At 39.9% G+C, this 25,017-nt stretch overlaps 1 protein-coding gene across 3 annotated transcripts in view; it reads left to right on the plus strand.

Annotated features, from left to right (window-relative positions):
* LOC133562376 (intermembrane lipid transfer protein VPS13B-like) overlaps positions 1–25,017 on the plus strand; it is an 819,661-nt gene that overhangs the window by 556,065 nt on the left and 238,579 nt on the right. For all 3 annotated transcript variants that reach the window (XM_061916536.1, XM_061916534.1, XM_061916535.1), the window contains exons 39-41: positions 1,009–1,211; positions 8,853–9,069; positions 15,307–15,491. In XM_061916536.1, coding sequence (XP_061772520.1) covers positions 1,009–1,211; positions 8,853–9,069; positions 15,307–15,491 — 605 coding nt within the window. The remainder of the gene's footprint in view (positions 1–1,008; positions 1,212–8,852; positions 9,070–15,306; positions 15,492–25,017) is intronic.

The following is a 25,017-nucleotide window of genomic DNA, read 5'->3' on the forward strand; positions in this document are numbered from 1 at the left end:
AGGTTGGTGACCCCTGCAATAGAATGTAGTACAAACAATTTAAGTTGTTTTATAGAGATATGTAATGATAATGAACAGTATTACCTTAGAGCAGTGGTTCTCAACCTTTTTTCAGTGATGTACCCCCTGTGAACATTTTTTTTAATTCAAGTACCCCCTAATCAGAGCAAAGCATTTTTGGTTGAAAAAAAGAAATAAAGAAGTAAAATACAGCACTATGTCGTCAGTTTCTGATTTAGTAAATTGTATAACAGTGCAAAATATTGCTCATTTGTAGTGACATTTCTTGAACTATTTGGAGAAAAAGATATAAAAATAGTTGAAAAATAAACAAGTGATTCAATTATAAATAAAGATTTCTACACATACTGCGATGAGGGAGCGACTTGTCCAGGGTGTACCCCGCCTTCCGCCCGATTGTAACTAAGATAGGCACCAGCGCCCCCCCGACACCAAAGGGAATAAGCGGTAGAAAATGGATGGATGGATATCTGTAAATTTAATCCTCTTCTCCTAACCACTCCTACTAATATGCGCCACATTGTGAACCCACACAAAAGAAGAATGACAAACGCATTTCGTGAGAAAATCCTCACAGTAACACAACATAAACCGCCTCACCTCCCGAAATCGGAGGTCTCAAGGTTGGCAAGTATGGCCTTAAAGAAGTTTGGATACAATTGTTAAATGTTTAAACATGTTCCTGGATGACATCTGTCAATAAAATTGCATTTGTGTACAAATATCGGGGTCTTTTCTCAATCAAATTTTAGTTATACAAGCAAATAATCCCCTTTGGTTAATCAAATTTAATCCAAATTCCAAAATGTAATTAATCTGATCAGAAAATAATCATTTGACAGCCCTAATTTTAAAGTTGAATATGATATGTATGTGGACACGGTTGCAGTGTCACTGACCTAACATTTTCCATTGTCATTGTCCAATGTTTTGAAATACGTTGCGTAACCTTGCATCATTTCTTGTCACTTTTCCCTGCTCTCCCAGATGCAGTTCAATCCGCTTCTGTGCAGTTGGAGCTGCAAGATGTGCTGGTGAGAACTGGACTGAAGGAGCAAAGCCATGTCCTACTGGGGCCTTTTTCCTGCAGCAGCTCACTGGAGGCTCGCTGGTGTCGGCACAGTGGCAGTCCTGGACCTGAGCCTGGTGCCCCTAAACTGCTGCTGGACCTGAAAGGAGGCCTGCTGCAGGTCTGAATACCCATGGATTCAATGCACCAGTCATTAGTAGTTTTTTTAATCTTACATATATTTATTTGACATTCACTGGGTAACTTGGCTATAGTCTTTAGTAAGGATTATGGATTGAATGCTCCAGATTTTAAGGTTTTACTACTTACGTATAAAATACTACACGGTCTAGCTCCATCCTATCTTGCCGATTGTATTGTACCATATGTCCCGGCAAGAAATCTGCGTTCAAAGGACTCCGGCTTATTAGTGATTCCCAAAGCCCAAAAAAAGTCTGCGGGCTATAGAGCGTTTTCCGTTCGGGCTCCAGTACTCTGGAATGCCCTCCCGGTAACAGTTCGAGATGCCACCTCAGTAGAAGCATTTAAGTCTCACCTTAAAACTCATTTGTATACTCTAGCCTTTAAATAGAATCCCTTTTTAGACCAGTTGATCTGCCGTTTCTTTTCTTTTTCTCCTATGTCCCACTCTCCTTTGTGGAGGGGGTCCGGTCCAATCCGGTGGCCATGTACTGCTTGCCTGTGTATCGGCTGGGGACATCTCTGCGCTGCTGATCCGCCTCCGCTTGGGATGGTTTCCTGCTGGCTCCGCTGTGAACGGGACTCTCGCTGCTGTGTTGGATCCGCTTTGGACTGGACTCTCGCTGCTGTGTTGGATCCATTGTGGATTGAACTTTCACAGTATCATGTTAGACCCGCTCGACATCCATTGCTTTCCTCCTCTCCAAGGTTCTCATAGTCATCATTGTCACCGACGTCCCACTGGGTCATTATTGTCACCGATGTCCCACTGGGTGTGAGTTTTCCTTGCCCTTATGTGGGCCTACCGAGGATGTGGTGGTGGTTTGTGCAGCCCTTTGAGACACTAGTGATTTAGGGCTATATAAGTAAACATTGATTGATTGATTGATTGAGATGCAACCTATGTGACTTTGAGTCGTGGAATATTATACGGCTACATTTAAGCAGGGTGATATTTGATATGCAGCAACAGAAAGATAAATAACGTTCCCTGTTGAAAATTCCCTGTTTCAATTTCAATAACTGATTGCATTATTACTAGGCGTTGTTCCATATTAGTACTTCAGAGCGATCATTTCCAGTGGATCCCCTAATACAAAATCGCTTGTTTTACTTTGCAAATATTGCCGTTTATGGTGTTTTAATCAAGCGCTGTACAAAAACCACTGGAATTCCTTCCGATTCCTTCATCTTTTTTTCTCCTTCCAAATGCCTGAAACTCCCTGAATTTTCCTGTTTAGTCATAAAGCCGCTCGAGTGCATTAGTGAGTAGCAAGCAGGCAGGCAGCTCCATGTGTGAAACACTTTTGACTCAGAAATTCCTGGTTCTTAGTCCAGATCACAGCAGATACACTTCGATGGCGTGTGGGAAGGGGAACGCCGTGAAAGGAGGATGCTTGGTTGTTTGGGTAGCATTATTGATGATGTAGGGGTAGGGAACCTGTGGCTCTATTGATGACTGCATCTGGCTCTCGGATAAATCTGAGCTGACATTGCTTAACAGGATAAGAAATGAATAATTCCACTTGTAATCACAGTGTTAAAAATAACATTCAAAATATAAAACATTCTCATGCATTTTCATGTTCAAGAAGTTGCGTTAATGGTAAGAAGTAATTTATTTATTATTGGTTAGTGTGGGGCTTGCCCTCCTGGGGGTTCTTCAGACCACCAAGAGCCTGTTTTAGGGTTACAATATTGTTTTATTTTATTTTTCTTTCAGTTGCTTTAAAGCAATCCAATCCAATCCAATCCATTTTATTTATATAGCACATTGAAACAACAATAACGTTTCCAAAGTGCTGCACAGCCATGTTAAAAACAATTGTAAAAAAAATAAAAAATAAATAAATAAAATAAAATTAAAAAAAAGTATATATATATATATATATATATATATATATATATATATATATTATGCTCCACCAATGACTGAATAAAAACGAAAAAAAATAAAATAAATATAAAAACAAACATGATTAAAAACTATTTTAAAGGGTAAAATCAATTAAAACACTAAAATAGAAATCAAATTGTATAAAAAACACAAAGGACAACAGAGAACAGAGGACCACACAACTCACGTAGTGTTAAAAGCCAAAGAATAAAAGTGGGTCTTAAGACGAGACTTAAAAGAGTCCACTGTGGAAGCAGTTTGAACATGGAGCGACAGAGTGTTCCAGAGCTTAGGGCCGACCACAGAGAAGGCCCTGTCTCCCCTGGTCTTAAGTCTGGTCTTGGGCACCACGAGCTGGAACTGGCTCTCGGACCTCAGAGCGCGCGCAGGAATGTAAATTTGGATAAGGTCCGAGATATATTGAGGTGCCAGTCCATGTAAAGATTTAAAAACAAACAGCAATGTTTTAAAATCAATTCTAAAATGAACAGGGAGCCAGTGCAAACTCTGAAGAATTGTCTTTTTCTCTTTCGTCCTCACTCGCGCTCTAGCTCCAGCCCCAACCCTGTCTCTCCTCCTGGCTGCTGCTTATAACAGAGCGACAGGTGATCAGACAAAAAGGCCCAGGTGGGCGGTCTACGCACCTGTCGCTGATTTCGAGGCCGGTCCTGGCAACATCCAGCTTTGCTGCAGGCCCACAGGCCACGCCCCCTCCACAGTTAGCTTCAGAATAACAATGTTATTACAAAGAATAAGAGACTTGTTATACTCTGGAAATGTTTGTCTTGCTTAAAAATGCACGTGTTTCGTTGTGTTCAGTGTTAAAAAAAATATTATATGGCTCTTTGGGAAATACATTTTAAAATATTTGGCTTCTTGGCTCTCTCAGCCAAAAAGGTTCCCGACCCCTGAAGTAAAGCAATGAGCCATGCAGCGGTTTCTCCCCTTGTTTTGGAAAATAATGTTGAATTATTGTTGTCAGAATTCACATATTAGTTGTGATTCTTAGTCACTGTGTAGGCTTTTTCTTCTGTTTTCTGTTCTTACATTTCCCAACACATCATACTAGGGCTGCATGATGCGTAAAAACGTTTTTTTGATTTTTCTCTCCAAAATTCCTATTTTAATTCGATTTGCGTTTTTTTCCTATTATACATAAAAACGTATAAAACTCTGAAAATATCGAGTGAAAGAAGACATGTTATCTTTACACTGTCAATCAACATATTCTTGTCTCAAAGTTCCATACATTAGAACAGGGGTCGGGAACCTTTTTGGCTGAGAGAGCCATGCAAGCCAAATATTTATAAAAGTATTTCCGTGAGAACCATATATATATATTTTTTTAAACACTGAATACAACTAAATGCGTGCATTTTAAGAAAGATCAACATTTTTAGAGTATAATATGTCTCTTATTATTTTCAATAACATTGTTATTCTGAGGCTAACCAAAAATACATACAATACTTCTTACCATTAATCAGACTTCTTGAACAGGTTCGGTAGAAACCGGATAGATGGATAAAAATACATGAGAATGGTTTGTATTTTTAACGTTATTTATTCATTACTTATTGTGTTAAGCAATGTCAGCTAAGATTTATCTGAGAGCCAGATGCCACATCTGGCTCCAGAGCCATAGGTTCCCTACCCCTGCATTAGAACAATATGCAATAATTCAAGTTTAAGAATAGTTAGCTTTCTGCATAAAAACTCAGACCTTTTTTCTATGTAATGTTTTTAAACTGAATAAATCATTGATAAAAAGAAACGTTCAGATAAAAAAAGATGGTCAGTGTTTATAATGTAATGTAATCATAATGTATAACAGTGCAAGTAACCATTTAAAAGTATGTACATTACATCTACATATACATATTACACTTTTCATTACTGCAGAATTGTTTACAATGGAACTGTGGTTTAAAGGTAAATAACTTTACCCTAAATCAGGGGTCTCAAACTCTATTTGCCTGGGGGCCACTGGATGCAGAAACTGGGTGAGACTGGGCCGCAAGAAAAGATTTCTCTTAAAAAAATCCAACGTGCACTTTTTAATGAATTCAACTTCTTTGCATGGCCTTCCCGCCCTAGCAACATACTTGCCAACCCTCCCAACACACCCATTCCCCCGAATTTGTCCCGATTTTCACCCGGCCAACAATATTAAGGGCGTACCGTGATGGCACCGCCTTCTACGTCCTTTACAACAGTGGTCCCCAACCACCGGGCCACGGCCCGGTACCTGGCCGTGGCCCGATTGGCTACCGGGCCGCAGAAGAATTTTTTATTTATATTTATTTAAAAAAAAAATAAAATAAAATAAAAATAATTTTTGGGGGCTTCACAGTGGCAGAGGGGTTAGTGCGTCTGCCTCACAATACGAAGTTCCTGCAGTCCTGGGTTCAAATCCAGGCTCGGGATCCTTCTGTGTGGAGTTTGCATGTCCTCCCCGTGAGTGCGTGGGTTCCCTCCGGGTACTCCGACTTCCTCCCACTTCCAAAGACATGCACCTGGGGATAGGTTGATTGGCAACACTAAATTGGCCCTAGTGTGTGAATGTGTGTGTGAATGTTGTCCGTCTATCAGTGTTGGCCCTGCGATGAGGTGGCGACTTGTCCAGGGTGTACCCCGCCTTCCGCCCGATTGTAGCTGAGATAGGCGCCAGCGTCCCCCGCGACCCCAAAAGGGAATAAGCGGTAGGAAATGGATGGATGGATAATTTTTTTTTTTTTTTAATCAGATCAACATAAAAACACAATATACACTTACAATTAGTGCACTAACCACAAAAACCTCCCTTTTTCATGACAAAGAAAAAAAAATATATATATATACACGACCTCAACTGACACATGGGGGGGGGGTCAATGTGTGGGGGGGGATTTGGTGGTAGTACATGTGATATTGTAGCATCCCGGAAGAGTTAGGGCCGCATGGGATTCTGGGTATTTGTTTTGTTGTGTTACGGTGCGAATGTTCTCCCGAAATGTGTTTGTCATTCTTGTTTGATGTGGGTTCACAGCGTGGCGCATAATTGTAACAGTGTTAATGTTGATTAACGGCCACTTTCAGTGTGACCTTTGTGGCTGTTGATCAAGTATGTCTTGCAGTCATTTACGTGCGTGTTCAAATGCAAGATACAGCATATGACTGGGTTGGCACGCTGTTTGTTCAGGTTTTATAGGGCGTTTAAAGACCGAGCCATAGGGTGAAAATTGATAGAAATTCAAGGGAATGGTTGCCCTGAAATTTCGGGAGTCTCTCGGAGAAATCGGGAAGGCTGGCAAGTGTGACGCTGTAAAGCACCATTCATATAAAACTTGCGGGCCGCACTAACGTTAAATTTTCATATCAAGGTGCGGGCCGCAAAATAACGTCTCGCAGGCCGCAATTGGCTCGCGGGACGTGTGTCTGAGACCCCTGCCCTAAATAAACAACCGAAAAATAAAATTGGTTAATAAATTCATTAAATTATTAACTATTAAACTTCTTAAATTGCTTTTTTTTTCGTTTGATAAACTTGGTCTGACGTTGTCTTTTTTTTCATTGCCATTACGTGATCACGACATTCTCGCTGAATGCTCATGTTGATGGGCTCATATTGCCATCCAAATTGAAGATGATATCCTCCCACAACAAGAGAGTTGGCTTTGTAATCATATATTTTTTTTCCTCCTTTTTTTTGTTAGTTTGCAATTCGGTAGGCTGTCTCTTCTTCTTTTGTGTGTGTGTAAGTTCGTGCCCCGCTCTAGTCTCCGCCCATCAAGATTGTGTATGACTTAAAAGACTCACTGCGTTTTGTTAATTTTATTGTTAAATAAACACACTCAGGTGCTGAGAGCAATGCGTAGAATAGGCTGTGTTTCTCCCTCTTTGAAGCAAGAGACAAATCTGAGGCTCAGTAATTCTGATTGGCGATCATGGCTCTAAAATACCGGTGACAGCGGGAAAAAATAAACAAAAAAACCCTTTGCCTCCTACGGTTACGTAATCGCACTAATTGAAACCTTGATGTTGATTAATCGTACCGTCTTATCTCATACTGTTCTTTTCTGTAAGTTCACGTTTCATAATTTAACTTTATGCTTCCATTCTTCCTCTAAATCATGGGTGTCAAACTCTGGCCCGCGGGCCAAATTTGGCCCGCCGTGTAATTTAATTTGGCCCTTGAGGCAATATCAAATTAACATTAGAGCTGGCCCGCCAATATTATACAGCGTCAGTGCCGCTGTAACAACGCATTCACCGCTTGTACTCATACTTGCCAACCCTCCTGATTTTCCCGAGAGACTCTCGAAAATCTCCCGGGGCAACCATTCTCCCGAGCGTTCTCCACAATCTGTCGTTACGTCCGCTTTTCCTCTATACATACAGCGTGCCGGCCAAGTCACATAGTATATGCGGCTTGTACACACACACAAGTGAATGCAAGGCATATTTGATCAACAGCCATACAGGTCACACTGAGGGTGGCCGTATAAACAACTTTAACACTATTACAAATATGCGCCACACTGTGAAGCCACACCAAACAAGAATGACCAACACATTTTGGGAGAAAAACCGCACCTAAACACAACATGAACACAACAGAACAAATACCCAGAATCCCGTGCAGCACTAACTCTTCCAGGACGCTACAATACACACCCCCCGCTACCACCAAACCCCGCCACCCCCCAACCCCGACCACCTCATGGTTATTTTATTTTCAAATGTATTAGCTTGTGGAAAAAGTTAATGTTGATATTTACCTCAGAAGGCTGCAAATAGAAAAGAGGCATTACATTTTTAATTAAAATTTTATTTCTGTGATGTTTTTTCGTTTGTTTTTTGAAAGTTGATTTTGCACTATTAAATTATATAAGCGTTGTTAAAGCAAATCAGTGTAGCAAACTGAGCAATAATTAGCGTTTTATTCATGCACTTTCTCTTGCTACTTCAAGGCTTGAATGATTGATTAATTAATTATTGTTATCCATCCATCCATTTTCTACCGCTTATTCCCTTTTGGGGTCGCGGGGGGCGCTGGCGCCTATCCCAGCTACAATCGGGCGGAAGGCGGGGTACACCCTGGACAAGTCGCCACCTCATCGCAGGGCCAACACAGATAGACAGACAACATTCACACACTAGGGCCAATTTAGTGTTGCCAATCAACCTATCCCCAGGTGCATGTCTTTGGAAGTGGGAGGAAGCCGGAGTACCCGGAGGGAACCCACGCAGTTACGGGGAGAACATGCAAACTCCACACAGAAAGATCCCGAGCCTGGGATTGAACCCAGGACTGCAGGACCTTCGTATTGTGAGGCAGACTCACTAACCCCTCTGCCACCGTGAAGCCCTAATTATTGTTATTTTACTTTCAAATTTATTATTGGCCTGTGGAAAAAGTTAATTTTTTCTATTTACCTTCAGAAAGCTGCAAATAGAAAAGAGGAATTGAATTTTTATCTAAATTTTATTTGATATGCCATTGATATTTTTTAATTATTGTTATTATTATTTGAAACTTGATTTTGTGTGTCACTGTAAGGTCATATAAGCCTTGCTTGTTCAATATTCAATGCAAAACTTGTTTGGGTCCGTATTAAAAGGTTAATTTGTTCAACCCTTGGCCCGCAGCTTTGTTCAGTTTTAAATTTTGGCCCACTCTGTATATGAGTTTGACTCCCCTGCTCTAAATCAAACCGTTTGTATTCTGCATCCATCTGACAGGTGTTTTGGGGACAAGAACACTTAAATTGCCTGAAGCTGGTTGAGGAGCATCTCAGAGCATATTACAGTACCCACAGAGGGGACACGGTTGACAATGTCCCCAAAGCCAAATCCTGCCAGACCCAGCCACCATCCTCTCCAGGCACTCTATGTCCTCGCTCAGAACACAGCTCTGATGACCTGCGGACAGGACAGTTCCAGTACATCCAGGACTCAGGTATATATTCACGTAGTGATACAGAACCTAATGTAACTTATACTCATCGTCACTTTTGGTCCCAACTTTATTTGCTTTCCAGTCAATTTGTTTGGAACTATAACCAAAAGTTACATGTAGAGTTATATCAACATTTAGCCGTAAGAATGGGATATATTGTGGTCGTGTGCAACCATGCATTTAATTTCTGTGTCCTGTAGAACCTTGATTTACTAACTCAGTTGTTTCCTAAACAGTGTTTATAAATAGGAACCTTTATACATTCAATCCAATCCAATCCAATCCACTTTATTTATATAGCACATTCAAACAACAATAACGTTTCCAAAGTGCTGCACAGCCATGTTAAAAACAATATTATGCTCCACCAATGACTGAATAAAACAAAAAATGAATAAAAATAGAACCAATAAAAACAATATAAAAACAAATATGATTAAAAACTATTTTAAAGGGTAAAATCAATTAAAACAGTAAAATAAAAATCAAAGTGTATAAAAAACACTGAGGACAACAGAGGACCACACAACTCACGTAGTGTTAAAAGCCAAATAATAAAAGTGGGTCTTTGAAAACAATTTCTCCATAAAAAACAATGTAAACATGAATCATGGATTCCAGCCGCGACAAAAGTTGATATTTTGCACACTTTGGAAACACTATGGCAGCACGGTGGCAGAGAGGGGTTAGTGCGTCTGCCTCACATTACGAAGGTGCTGAGTAGTCCTGGGTTCAATCCCGGGCTCGGGATCTTTCTGTGTGGAGTTTGCATGTTCTCCCCGTGACTGCGTGGGTTCCGTCCGGGTAGTCCGGCTTCCTCCCACTTCCAAAAACATGCACCTGGGGATTAGTTAATTAGGAACACTAAATTGGCCCTAGTGTGTGAATGTGAGTGTGAATGTTGTCTGTCTATCTGTGTTGGCCCTGCGATGAGGTGGCGACTTGTCCAAGGTGTACCCCGCCTTCCGCCCGATTGTAGCTGAGATAGGCACCAGCGCCCCCCGTAACCCCAAAAAGGGAATAAGCGGTAAAAAATGGATGGATGAAAACACTATAAAGCTCAATGCAGGAAGGTTATAATAGTTAGGGATTTTTCATTATAGTGTGTTTTTTTATTTAGTTTTGACTTTTTCCCCCCTCTAATTCAGTTAGTTTTAATTAGTTTTTAGTTTGCTAGTTTTCATTTTTCCTAAATGCTTAGTTTTAGTTTAGTTTGTATTAGATTCACTTTTTTTATACTTTCAATTTGTGCTTTGCCTTTTCCATCTTAGATAAAGTTTAAGTACCTATGATTGTCACACACACACTAGGTGTGGCGAAATTATTCTCTGCATTTGACCCATCACCCTTGATCACCCCCGGGAGGTGAGGGGAGCAGTGAGCAGCAGCGGTGGCTGCGCCCAGGAATAATTTTGGGGGATTTAACCCCCAATTCCAACCCTTGATGCTGAGTTCCAAGCAGGGAGGTAATGGGTCCCATTATTATAGGCTTTCGTATGACATGGTTTTGAACTCACGACCTCTCAGGGCGGACACTCTGTGCCCGTGGGCACCAGGGAGCTCGTAAGGACCAGATGAGTCGCCCGCTGGCCTGTTCAAAAAAATAGCTCAAATAGCAGCACTTACCAGTGAGCTGCCTCAATTTTTAAAATTGTATTATTTACTAGCTAGCTGGTCTCGCTTTGTTCGATATTTTTAATTCTAAGAGAGACAAAACTCAAATAGAATTTGAAAATCCAAGAAAATATTTAAAGACTTGGTCTTCACCTGTTTAAATAAAATTCAATTGTTTTTTTTACTTTGCTTCTTATAACTTTCAGGAAGACAATTTTAGAGAAAAAATACAACCTTAAAAATGATTTTAGGATTTTTAAACACATATACCTTTTAAATTCCTTCTTCTTTCCTGACAATTTAAAATGTAAAGCCCACCAGGCTGCACCAAACTTTTGGTGCCTTGTTGACACAGAAAAGTACAGTGGTGTATGCGCAGCAGCTATGAAGGTTGCAAGCCTTTTTGGCTCAACTTATCTTTGTGAATCAGCCTTTTCTGACATGAACTTGATCAAGAACAAACACAGAACACGCTTCACTGATGCACATCTGGAAGACTCACTCAGAGTTGCAGTGTCAAGTTCCACAGCAGAGTACAACACACTAGTTATAGCATGCAATGCCAGGCTTCCCACTAACTGACAAAGAAACATATAACAGATTTGGTGTCCAGTTCAAAGTACAACATGATTTATTTAAAAATTTGAGGGTTGACTTTTGTATTTTACATGAGTTATTATTCGTACAAACATGGTGCAAAGTAATTCATGATTTGTTAAAAAATGTTAGTGACTTGCTAGTTAAAATGGGATATTATGACTGTCTTAGAAGTGATCATTTGAAAATGTTCAATTTGAAAAATGTGCACTAAGAGAAAATATAAAAATAAAGTGTTGCATATTGTTATTTATCTGTTTCTATATATATGTATTGTGAGGAATCATTAAGATGATCAGTGTTTCCACAAAGATAAATATAATTCATTATTAATAATAACATAGAGCTAAAGGTAAATTGAGCAAATTGGTTATTTCTGGCAATTTATTTAAGTGTGTATCAAACTGAGTGTGAAGCGACCGGAATGAGAATCAGCACCTCCAAGTCCGAGTCCATGGTTCTCGCCCGGAAAAGGGTGGAATGCCATCTCCGGGTTGGGGAGGAGACCCTGCCCCAAGTGGAGGAGTTCAAGTACCTAGGAGTCTTGTTCACGAGCGAGGGAAGAGTGGATCGTGAGATCGACAGGCGGATCGGTGCGGCGTCTTCAGTAATGCGGACGTTGTACCGATCCGTTGTGGTGAAGAAGGAGCTGAGCCGGAAGGCAAAGCTCTCGATTTACCGGTCGATCTACGTTCCCATCCTCACCTATGGTCATGAGCTTTGGGTCATGACCGAAAGGATAAGATCACGGGTACAAGCGGCCCAAATGAGTTTCCCTCTCCCTTAGAGATAGGGTGAGAAGCTCTGCCATCCGGGAGGAACTCAAAGTAAAGCCGCTGCTCCTTCACATCGAGAGGAGCAAGATGAGGTAGTTCGGGCATCTGGTCAGGATGCCACCCGAACGCCTCCCTAGGGAGGTGTTTAAGGCACGTCCAACCAGTAGGAGGCCACGGGGAAGACCCAGGACACGTTGGGAAGACTATGTCTCCCGGCTGGCCTGGGAACGCCTCGGGATCCCCCGGGAAGAGCTAGACGAAGTGGCTGGGGAGAGGGAAGTCTGGGTTTCCCTTCTTAGGCTGTTGCCCCCGCGACCCAACCTCGGATAAGCGGAAGAAGATGGATGGATGGATGGATGGATATAAATTTAATCCATTATTATTATTATTCTTAGCAGCACTCGCCTTTTGTTTATTTTTGGTTTATGCATTAGATACCTTTGTACCTGCACGCTGCCTCCCGCTGTCGTCTGCGTGTTTTTATCACGACAAACCATCGTCGTCTCACACGACCTGTTCCCGACATCTACAAAGCAATTAGCTACCTGTGCTGTACAGACACTCAACAACGGCACATGAATTGCGAATTATAATTACTGGTGTGCAACCCAATTAGGTGGCACAGCAGACTGTATCTCACGGCACACTAGTGTGCCACGGCACAGTGGTTGAAAAACACTGCTCTGAGCAACCAGAAGCCAGTGGAGTGACCTGAGCACTAGACTATTATAGTCATGTATCCTGATTCTAGTTAGGACTCGAGCAACAGCATTCTTTATAGCTTGTGGGAAGGCCATTACAGTAGTCTAACCTGCTGGAAAAAAGATATTGCCAGGGTATACATAATTTTGGACTTGTTTTATAGTCAGAAAAAACAATATTCTGAATGGATAATCATATAAAACCTATTGGTTAACCAGTGACACACTTTTAAATATTATTTGTATGTGTTTTATTATATCAAAAATAAACTTTTCCGAGTGTAGACGTCAACATCCACGCCGTCTGGAATCATTGAAATCTCTGAATTGAGTGGAGTTTGATCTGATTCCTCTGCCTGTTTTCACTTTAAGTAACATGGTGTTTACTCTTTCTTTTTCTGCTTTATATGAACATGCACACATAGAAACATTATACAAAAGGGATCAAACTTTTCCCTGGCTGTAGACCAGTCATCCACTCTGTCAGCTGTGATTGACTCTTACATTGTTTCACTGTCCTTTGATGCATTTATTATGTTGGCTGAAGCAAGAGAATGAATACTGCTTGATCTGGGACAAAGAGAACAATCTGTTTGCAACATGTTGTCAACAAGCACAGCAAAGTAGTCGCCCAAAATACAGAAAAGTGAAAGTGTCCAAAGTTTCCAAAGGACCTGAATCCCAAACAGCAGCAGCAACTTGATTCAAACACCACTCAAACGTTTCGATCTATGTCATCCAGCTTTTGCAGGTGCTTGGCACGATTCAGTCAATGACTGTTTACTCTCCAGAGAAAAAGTTTACTCAAGCCATCTGTTTATATACTACTACTTATGCATATAAACATTCCGCAAGCATGGAAACATCTACACAGTCATTGTTTTGTTTCAGGTTCCATAGAAACCTCTATAAATGCATCACGGAAATCCCGATTCTTCTTTTTACAATCTTTGATCAAAGTCCAGATCAGATTCTTACCCTGACTGTGTAAATAAGATTGAATAGGGACTGACTGACCAAAAGCAAAAGGAAGTCAATACTAGCAAATTAGACATTAGGTAGGACAGCATTAATGGATTCGGACAAGACCGTGGGAGATCCATCCATTAGCCACCACTTGTCCCTTTCGGGGTCTCGGGCGGTGCTGGAGCCTATCCCAGCTGCATTCGGGCGGGAGGCGGGGAACACCCTGGACGAGTCGCCACCTCATCGCAGGGCCAACACAGATAGACAGACAACATTCACACTCACATTCACACACTAGGGCCAATTTAGTGTTGCCAATCAACCTATCCCCAGGTGCATGTCTTTGGAAGTGGGGGGAAGCCGGAGTACCCGGAGGGAACCCACGCAGTATCGTAAGTATAGCAGAAATATTTACTTTTGTATGCACATTAAATCAACAAAAAATCCTGACTTTGGAGCAATGTTCACAGACTCTAGTGTTTGGCTCTCTATTAGATGCAATGGTTTTGCGAATTGGGAAGGTAATTTTCCTTGTTGATGTCACACACACACAGTCAGGGGGAGAACATGCAAACTCCACACAGAAAGATCCCGAGCCTGGGATTGAACTCAGGACTACTAAGGACCTTCGTCAAGTTCCAAATTAGCTATTAATTGCAAAATATAACAAAGTTTATCAGTTTGAACGTTAAGAATCTTGTCTTTGCAGTCTATTCAGTTGTATATATTTTGAAAATGATTTTCAAATCATTGTGTTCTGTTTTTATATACGATTTACACAGTGTGCCAACTTCACTGGTTTTGGGTTTTGTATAATAATGTGTTTAGCTTATTATAATAATGTGTGAATGTTGTCGGCCTATATGTGTTGGCCCTGCGATGAGGTGGCGACTTGTCCAGGGTGTACCCTGCTTTCCCCCCGATTGTAGCTGAGATAGGCACCAGCGCCCCCCGTGACCCCAAAGGGAATAAGCGGTAGAAAATGGATGGATGGATGGAATTCATAAGGGGTTTTTTTTCCGTCTTTTTTTTCGTGATGACAGGTGAGACTGGAAATCCTTGGTTTACTGTCAAATCAGCCTGGTTACCAGTTAACATTCAATGCATTTTCCTGGGCCATCATGAAAATATCATGCTGTTAGTTTTAGAGTCTGCGATGAGGTGGCGACTTGTCCAGGGTGTACCCCGCCTTCCGCCCGATTGTAGCTGAGATAGGCGCCAGCGCCCCCCGCGACCCCAAAAGGGAATAAAGGGTAGAAAATGGATGGATGGATAATTTTAGAGTACAGGTGGTTATTTTTTACAAGGTTTTTGCGTAAACAAAGAAGCTTTTACAGCTTTTTTGATGAACTTTTTGTTTACTTTGTGTTTAGTATCCTTCAATATGCTCAGACTCTGCTGTTTTCCAGTACAATTTCACCATAATTATCAAGTAATTAATTACACTGCCTATAATTGCCTTTTATATAATACGCTCCATTCATATTTTTGGAGTTACTGGTTGTTTTCCTTCAACTGCAATATTTTCTTTATTTGTCTTTTCAGTTACATTGAGATTGCAATTTTTTTTGTTTTTCGTGCAGCCTCCCGGAGGTGGCCAGGGCCCCATGAGGTGGTGTTCTACAGTGAGACCGAAGACAGTCCAGGGCTAATGGTTTGGAGGTACCCTGAACCTCGTGTCCTCACCTTCGTCAGGATAACGCCCGTCCCTTTCAACACCACAGAAGACCCGGAAATCAGTACAGCTGACCTGGGGGACGCCTTACAGGTAAAAACCAGCACACATACAGTACACGGTAAAAACACTTATGATTTACTTAAAGGCCTACTGAAATGAGATTTGTTGAAGCACAGCACCTCTGACTACCGTAGCCATATAATCTCCGCGTTGCATCTAGCGCTGCAGCTTCGTAGCTTACCAAAGTCATACTAAAGCATTTTGACAGATTTCTGAGCGCTGTGTGTAATGTTCTTTAGCCACAATGAAACATCAACGTTTTGGTGTTGCTCGCTTTCGGGTACTGGCTATTTATTGAACAGGCGTCAACTTGCAGTTCACACTTACCTCTTATGTGTGACTTCCATCTACTGGTCACACATATTATTACACCATTTGCTTCAAGGTCGGTAAGCACAACCAGAATTATATGTACATTTGGCGCACAGGGTTATACGGAGCACTATCGATTTTCGAGAAAATTAAACAATTAGAAAAATATGGTACGTGCAAAAATCCTCAACTCCCTTCTGAACATTTTGCACTTTCTGTTGACTAACATTTGTCTTACCCTCACTATTTAAAGCCGCTAACATCTTCACATCACAATATCGCCATTTCTCATGACAGAATGAGAACTTTGTCACCTTGGCTACATATTATTGTATCTTTGTGCTGGTCGGCGCTCAGTGCTGATGTCGTTTTTAGCAGGCTCGTCTTTCAGAACATCATCTTTTCTTTTAACAACACTCAATAAACGTTTGGTAAATGAGGAAACTAATTGTTGAAGCTTTGAAAGTGGAATTATTTCCCATTCTTGTTTCATGTAGAGCTTCACTCACTCAACAGTCCGGGGTCTCCGCTGTCGTATTTTACGCTTCATAAAGCGCCACACAATTTTGATGGGAGACAGGTCCGGACTGCAGGCAGGCCAGGAAAGTACCCGCACTCTTTTTTTTTTAAGAAGCCACGCTGTTGTAACACGTGCTGAACGTGGCTTGGCCTTGTCTTGCTGAAATAAGCAGGGGCGTCCATGAAAAAGACGGCGCTTAGATGGCAGCATATGTTGTTCCAAAACCTGTATGTACCTTTCAGCATTAATGGTGCCTTCACAGATGTGTAAGTTACCCATTCCTTTGGGCACAAATGCACCCACATACCATCACAGATGCTGGCTGTTGAACTTTGCGTCGATAAGAGTCTGGAAGGTTCACTTCCTCTTTGGTCCGGATGACACGATGTTTCCAAAATAATTTGAAATGTGGACTCGTCAGACCACAGAACACTTTTCCACTTTGAATCAATCCATCTTAGATGATCTCGGGCCCAGAAAAGCCGGCGGCGTTTCTGGATGTTGTTGATAAATGGCTTTCGCTTTGCATAGTAGAGCTTTAACTTGCACTCACAGATGTAGCGACGAACTGTATTTAGTGACAGTGGTTTTCTGAAGTGTTCCTGAGCCCGTGGGGTGATATCCTTTAGAGATTGATGTCTGTTTTTAATACAGTTCCGTCTGAGGGATCAAAGGTCACGGTCATTCAATGTTGGTTTCCGACCATGCCGCTTACGTGGAGGGATTTCTCCAGGTTCTCTGAACCTTTTGATGATATTATGGAGCGTAGATGTGAACCTTTTGATGATATTATGGACCATAGATGTCGAAATCCCTAAATTTCTACCAATTGCCCTTTGAGAAACGTTGTTCTTAAACTGTTTGACTATTTGCTCACGCAGTTGTGGACAAAGGGGTGTACCTCCCCCCATCCTTTCTTGTGAAAGACTGAGCATTTCTTGGGAAGCTGTTATTATACCCAATCATGGCACCCACCTGTTCCCAATTAGCCTGCGCACCTGTGGGATGTTTCAAATAAGTGTTTGATGAGCATTACTCAACTTCATCAGTATTTATTGCCACCTTCCCCAACTTTTTTGTCACGTGTGCTGGCATGAAATTCTAAAGTTAATGATTATTTGCCACAACAAAATAAGTTTATCGGTTTGAACATCAAATATGTTGTCTTTGTAGCATATTCAACTGAATATGGGTTGAAAATTATTTGCAAATCATTGTTTTCCGTTTATATTTACATCTAACACAATTTCCCACTTCATGTGGAAACAGGGTTTGTATATATATATATGTATGTATATATATATATATATATATATATATATATATATATATATATATATATATATATATATATATATGGTGTGTATTGTGATCTTGAATATACATTACCGTGAAACCTTAACCTAACTTGATGCTTGGCAGCCGACAATAGCTGGCAACTGCAGAAGTTTCCTACATTGAACAATGTGCCTGAAAAGAGGGTGGTTGACTGTTCTGGTGTAAGTGTGCTGACCCGGAGGCATAGTTCAAGCTGAAATGGTCTCACCGGTGTGTCGGTAGTTGGGCACGCCAGCATAACGTCTCATTGAATGAGCGACACCTCATGCAAAATCCTTTCCAAACACAGACATGCTCAGACAGATATATCACACTGTCAAAAGCTGATGTATCTCCAGGAAAGTATGCATCCAGACAGGATACTGTATATTAGTGGTCTCCGGGAGTCATGCTGCTAAGACCAAGGACCAAGGGGCCTACCGAGTAAAAAGTACACATACCTTTTACTGCACCTTGCTCAACCGCCTACGGTGAAGAAGAAATAAATTGTGCAGAGCTGGGCTCAGTACCAATATGACGCTCATTATCTGAGTCAGGAGAGATCCACACCTTACATGTTCTTAAATGACAGAGAGCCCCGCTGTCCCTCCTAACATGTAATACACAGTGAGACAGCTGGGAAAGTCATCTTGCATGCTCTGGTGTGAAAAGCCAGGTGTCTTCAAACCCAGATGAGGTTATGTTTTTGGCAGGCTGTTTCAGCTACTGAGTCTGCAGAGGCCCAGTGGGGGATAAGATCCCATCTTTTCTCCGATCACTCATTTAATGCATTTCAGTGCACCGTCTCCCTTTCCAGCATAACAGTTTTAACGTCATGTCACACTTTTTTTTTTGAATCTCCAACCATCAGGAGCGTTGAAGTAAAGACGTAATGTTTGAAGATTTTTTTTCTGCCATTTAAATATATAACCTTCAAAATAAATTTTGTTTATTTTGTTGTTTTTGTTTTTTTTTTAAACATGAAAACACATTTAAGTGATATATATATATATATATATATATATATATATATATATATATATATGTATGTATGTATATATATATATGGCCACTTTACTATAAATTTGTGAGCACTTTTTTGTAAAAAAAAAAAAATAATAATAATAAATAAATCAAATAGAATGTAACTTTTTCCATAAGAAAAAAAACATATATTCAGCAAGATTTATCTGGATATGTTAATTCTTTTTTCAAGAAGTCCAAAACTGAATTTATGTTTCAACCAAATCAGTGCAATTATTTGTTTTTTAATGCATGTAAACCTATTTAACCTATATCTTTATATATATATATATATACTGTATTTATATATATATATATATATAGATACAGATATATATGTCTTTGTGTGTGTGTGTGTATGTATGTATGTATATATATATATATATATATATATATATATATATATATGGCCACTTTATTATAAATTTGTTAGCACTTTGTTGTAAAAAAAATTACAATTAAAAAGGCATGTAACCTCTTTCTTAAGAAAAAAAACATGTATTCAGCAAAATATATTTGGATACGTTTAATCTATTTTTAAAAAGTCCAAAACTGAATTAATGTTTCAACCAAATCAGTGCAATTATTTGTTTTTTAATACATGTAAACCTATCTAACCTATATTTATATGGCCACTTTATTTTAGATTTGTTAGCACTTTTTTGTAAAAAAAAAAAAAAAAAAAAGGAATGTCAACTTTATTCTTAAGAAAAAACATGTATTCAGCAGGATTTATCTGGATATGTTCATTCTATTTAAAAAAAAAAGTCCAAAACTGTCAGTGCAATTATTCGTTTTTTAATGCATGTAAACCTATCGTGTGTGTGTATGAGGCATCGATGTCGGGTTTCTGGTTGCATTGGGGACCCTTTAGAAGTCGTTTGTATGGGGGCCCAAAATTTCGTGCTGCACCGCAGACAAACTTTTTCTACTGATCATTTATTTCTGGTGAAGACACGTATTTTGAAGAAAACTGTTTTCCTCCATCAAAGTTGCCAGAGTTTTCTTAAATCACTTCATCAGTTCTTTATGAATTAGTTTACCTTCAATATCACATCCACCATTTTTTTTTTTCCCTGAACTCTGCACAAATGCTAGTTTACGTTTGTAAGATGCCCCGGCATACAGTAAATACCAAGAGGTCCCACAGCTGTAAAGTCTGTAATAACACCGGCTCTAAGCCTGTAGCTGATTGGCCTCATATACAGTTACAGTAGAAGGAGGCAGATAAAGAGAGAACATCTAATGGAATAGACAACAAGGATGATTAAGCAGAGTTAAAGAAATTATATGATGCAAGAGGGAGGAGATAAATAATCACTGAGAAGTACTGTGTAGTCGCTGTGAAAATGGGATCACGACAGGAGGAGAAACATGTCATCCTCACCAGAGGATGACACACAATCATGTTGATATAAGACATGCTGAACACTATATTCCATGTGGCACAAATACTGTATGTTCCACAGTGTTATTCATTACTGTAATTGTAATCAAGCCAAATACATTTGGGGCACTTGATACATCGACCGTCCAAAAACATGTAACACTGTTGTAAATCAATTTACAGTCTCACTATTTGTAATACGGGCTAATGTACTGCAATTCACATAATGCCTTAACCACCAATTATGAAGTTGAGATTATGCACACTGCACAGTGACACTATTTAACACCAACACAGCAGATCAACAGACAATTTTGTGTAACGTATCTGAGAAGACACTGAATTTGACCATCATTTCTGGACTGTAGAGCACACCAAATACTGTACAAACAGCACCCACATCATCTTTAGATGAATCCCAACAGGCCACTCATGTCTGTAATGTGAAGGAATTAAAGGCCTACTGAAATGAGATTTTCTTATTTAAACGGGGATAGCAGGTCCATTCTATGTGTCATACTTAATCATTTCGCAATATTGCCATATTTTTGCTGAAAGGATTTAGTAGAGAACATCGATGATAAAGTTCACAGCTTTTGGTGCTAACAGAAAAGCCCTGCCTTTACCGGAAGTCGCAGACGATGATGTCACATGTTGATGGCTCCTCACATCCTCACATTGTTTTTAATAGGAGCCTCCAACAAAAAGAGCTATTCGGACCGGGAAAACGACAATTTCCCTATTAATTTGAGCGTGGATGAAAGATTTGTGTTTGAGGATATTGATAGTGACGGACTAGACACATAATTCTGGGAAATCCCTTATCTTTCTATTGTGTTTCTAGTGTTTTAGTGAGTTTAACAGTACCTGATAGTCGGAGGTGTGTGTCCACGGATGTGTTGACGCGCAGTGTCTCAGGGAAGTCGACGGCAGCTTTATGGGCGGCACAAGCTCAGCTGATCTCCGGTAAGAAGTGACTTTTTACCACAATTTTCTCACTGAAACCTGCCGGTTGACATTCGGTCGGGATCCATGTTCTCTGTGATCCATAGTAAAGTTTCACCTCCGGGAATTTTAAACAAGGAATCACCGTGTGTTTGTGTGGCTAAAGGCTAAAGCTTCCTAACTCCATCTTTCTACTTTGACTTCTCCAATATTAATTGAACAAATTGCAAAAGATTCAGCAACAGTTATCCAAAATACTGTGTTATTATGCGGTTAAAGCAGACGACTTTTAGCTGTGTGTGTGTGTGCAGCGCTCATACTTCCTAACAGCCCGTGACATCACGTGTACATGTCGTCATTACGCGACGTTTTCAAAAAGAAACTCCCGGGAAATTTAAAATGGCAATTTAGTCAACTAAAAAGGCCATATTGGCTGATAATATTTCATCATTGATAAATAAACTATCAGACTGCGTGGTGGGTAATAGTGGCTTTCAGTAGGCCTTCAAAACATGAAATATTTACACAGGCGGTTGTGTTTATTCACAAATATAATAAAAGACTGCCTATAACATGGCATACAGTAGTCTCATCCTCCTCCTTCTCTTCCTGCGCTGTGAAACCGCTGAAGTCATCTTCTTTGGTGTTGATGATGAAAATACTCAAAATTGCTTCAGTCGACATTTTCTCGGCCTCATTTTCACTTTAAATTTTGTCTTGAGGCAAATTCACTTCTAAGCTTGTATTGTATTCTCCGCATGCATCAATCCAGCCTTTTATGAAACCTGTTGGTGATAGTGGATATCCGTTCTGTGCAGCAGCTGTATTTTATTTTTTGATAGCCAGGTAGATCTCTTTAAACTTGAAAGCTGTGTCTTATGCATTTCTTCCTTTCTTTTTCATAATGAGGGTGAGTCCATATTGCGCTACATGGCTGACTGAATGAGTGTGTGAGTGTGTTGGAGTCAATGTAAACAATTGCATTTGTAGATTCCTAAAGTAGCCTTAAGCTTGACGCTCCTCTACTATCACATTCGCTCCGCTTGCTGCGGCAACAACAAAACAAAACTCCAGACGTTCTTCTTCGTTTGTATGGTTTACTTGTGATCTTAATCATTCAAAACATAAAACAGTCACGATGTAGGAACAAATGAATGACAAAATATTGAGAGTTTGTTGCAGTATGAGTTAGAAAAAGTATGAATGAGAATAAGTATGAGTGAGGTCAAAAAACTGTGTGGCTCGATTCCACCGCACCTGACAGCAATTACCCACAACACCTTGCGTCCAAAAACCCTTTACCACACGGATCCTTCCGCCATATATACACTTAAAACAGTTACGTCATCAAATCATTTTGACAAATGTAATAATTCCAGCTAAAGTGTGCTTTATATAATTACTCTAAGCATTCAATATATACATTTTCTTATCATGCAAATAAAGTAAATAGTCCCCTTTTGGCTGAATAAACATAAAGCACCTTCCATAAAATGTAAATTAATTTAAACAGCATTTAGGCTCCTACAGCATTTATCCACCATGACCCGTTCGGCAATTTTATTGGTCTTGTGTGACGGGGCTAAATATATTTGTGGCTTGTGACATAAATCCATAAATTAGCAGCTGCATTGAATATGCCAAAGGGTTCGTAGTGTGGGAAAAAAGGTTGCGGCTTTGTGCCTGTAAATTACGGTAAAATTTATCAAAACAGGAGTCGGAGCACTTTATTTTTTTTACTGTAAGAAAAATTGATGAATTTTATTAGAACATTATATAAATATTTTATACTTCAGTCAAAACAACTACCTTGAATTGATTATTATTATAATTTGATCAAATAAATTGTCCTATCGTTGGGCATCAATCACGTTTACCGGTCTTTGTTGCCATCTAATCTGCAAGATTTTAAAATACATGGTAAAGTAGTTAGTAGATTTTTACATTAAAATATTGCCAGCCCAATCATTCGAATTGTACCTAAGAATTAACAGTGGTACTGTTTTGGTCTTTTACGGTAAAAAACAAAACAAAAATAAACCTGGCAGCTCCGTCGCCAGAATTGTCCTTAAAATTAACAGTGATACTGATTTTCCATTTACAATAATGCTCTTTAAGTCAAATACGGTGGCTTTTTCTGAAAAAAAAAAAAAAAAAAAAAAAAAATTGTGGCAGCTCAGTCGCCAAAATATTACCGTAAAAATAACAGTGGGGCTGTTTTTCTTTTCATAGATATAGACATACCAGAAGGCATGAATGGCATATCTGCAAGATTTTAAAATACACGATAAAGTAGTTAGTAGATTTTTACATTCAAATATTGCCAGCTCAATCATCAGAATTTTACTCAAGAATTAACAGTGGTGCCGTTTTTTCTTTTAGAGTAAAACCCACTCCCCAAAAAACCTGACAGCTCTGTCGCCAGAATTTTACTTAAAATTTACTTATTTGCCATTTACAATAATGCACAGTAAAACAATACAGTGATTTTTTTCTGTAAAAGTACAAAACAATCTTTCAGCTCAGTTGCCAAAATTTTACCGTAAAAATAACAGCGGTGCTGTTTTTCTTTTCACAGTAATGCACTTTCCGAAAAGAAAGGATCATAAATTTCGACTTAGCAGAAGGAAACAATGATGATGAAGTTATTTCCCCATATCTCCACACAATATTTCAGATAAACAGTGAACAATGAAGAGTGTGGACTGATTTGTGGTTGAGTGTTTTGCTTTATTCAGTACTGAAGTATTTCCTGTCATTTAATGTTATACATAATTAATGTGAGATTTTCCAGGCCGTTTTAGGTTTGGGCGAATAATGCATTCTAGTAGCATTTGTCAGCTCTGCCCCTAATTATTATCCAGTATGTCCTTTTGAAGGATGTGATGGTGAAATACTCATAGTTCATTGGGATTGCGGTTTTACACACACACAGCCCGACTTACCTTCGACTTTAGTTCAGATACCCATTCCATGAGAGCAACAAGGGGGTTATTTGAACAGGACCACTTCGTCATCAGCCAAATGTCATTGTGATCCCAGATGGAATAGTTTCAAGCCTCTGGCACACAAGCCGTTCGCCTCGCTTTGTGCAGCAGGAGTTCAGATGTTTTAATTATTTCTCTTCCTCCCAAGACCGAAAAGATGAGAAAAGAGTCAAAGGACGGAAATGCAGCCATAAAAAACACAAACGGTTCAGTTTTTTCGTTCCAAAAAGGATTGAAGTCACTTCGCATTCAAGACTGTTCAGAGCGAAAGGAGGGAGAGCAAAGGCAGTCATTATTTCTCAGGCCTCTAAAATTACCGTGGAGCCACACAGAGATGGAGGCTGATAGATTTTGAGAAATGTAAAGTGAGAGGCGTAGGAAAAGAAATAAGGAGCAAAGAGAGCTGTCTTGTCAGTCCAATCTGTCATGTCCGCCTTCTCCCAAAATAGCTCTTCTGGAGTGATTGTAAGTGGACAAAATGCAATCCATACTTTCTCCATCACTCCATTCGCTCATCTTTCACCCTCTTCCTGTCACCTCCCCGACCTCATCTGCCTCTGCTGGGCTCCGTGTCTCTTCTTTGCCCAATAGATGTTGATGGGTGGAGGGGTGGTAGCTCTTAGCCATACTGTTTGCTTGTCCCCAGTGCAGATCATGATCATAACATCAGGTTTTCCTAATTTTAATAGTTGTGGCTTCGCAACTAGTTCCAGTTCCTGAAGTGGGAACTCCAATCTATCACTAATACTTAAAATCACTTTCAGTCCTAATGTGCGTCATCACTTTGACGCAGATGTACTTCCTTGTGAACAACTCAGGCAATTAAGACACGCGATGCAAAGTCATATTTCCTTTGGCATGTTGTAAGAATTTTAACGCTGTGGATTTGGGAAGAGTTCCCTCTAGGGCAGGGGTCGGGAACCTTTTTGGCTGAGAGAGCCGAAAAGGCAAATATTTTAAAATATATTTCCGTAAGAGCCATATAACATTTTTTTTAACACTGAACACAACTAAACATGTGCATTTTTAAGTAAGACCAACATTTCTTCTTATTCTTTGTAATAA

Source organism: Nerophis ophidion, linkage group LG11 (assembly GCF_033978795.1).
Source record: "Nerophis ophidion isolate RoL-2023_Sa linkage group LG11, RoL_Noph_v1.0, whole genome shotgun sequence".
NCBI lineage: Eukaryota > Metazoa > Chordata > Actinopteri > Syngnathiformes > Syngnathidae > Nerophis > Nerophis ophidion.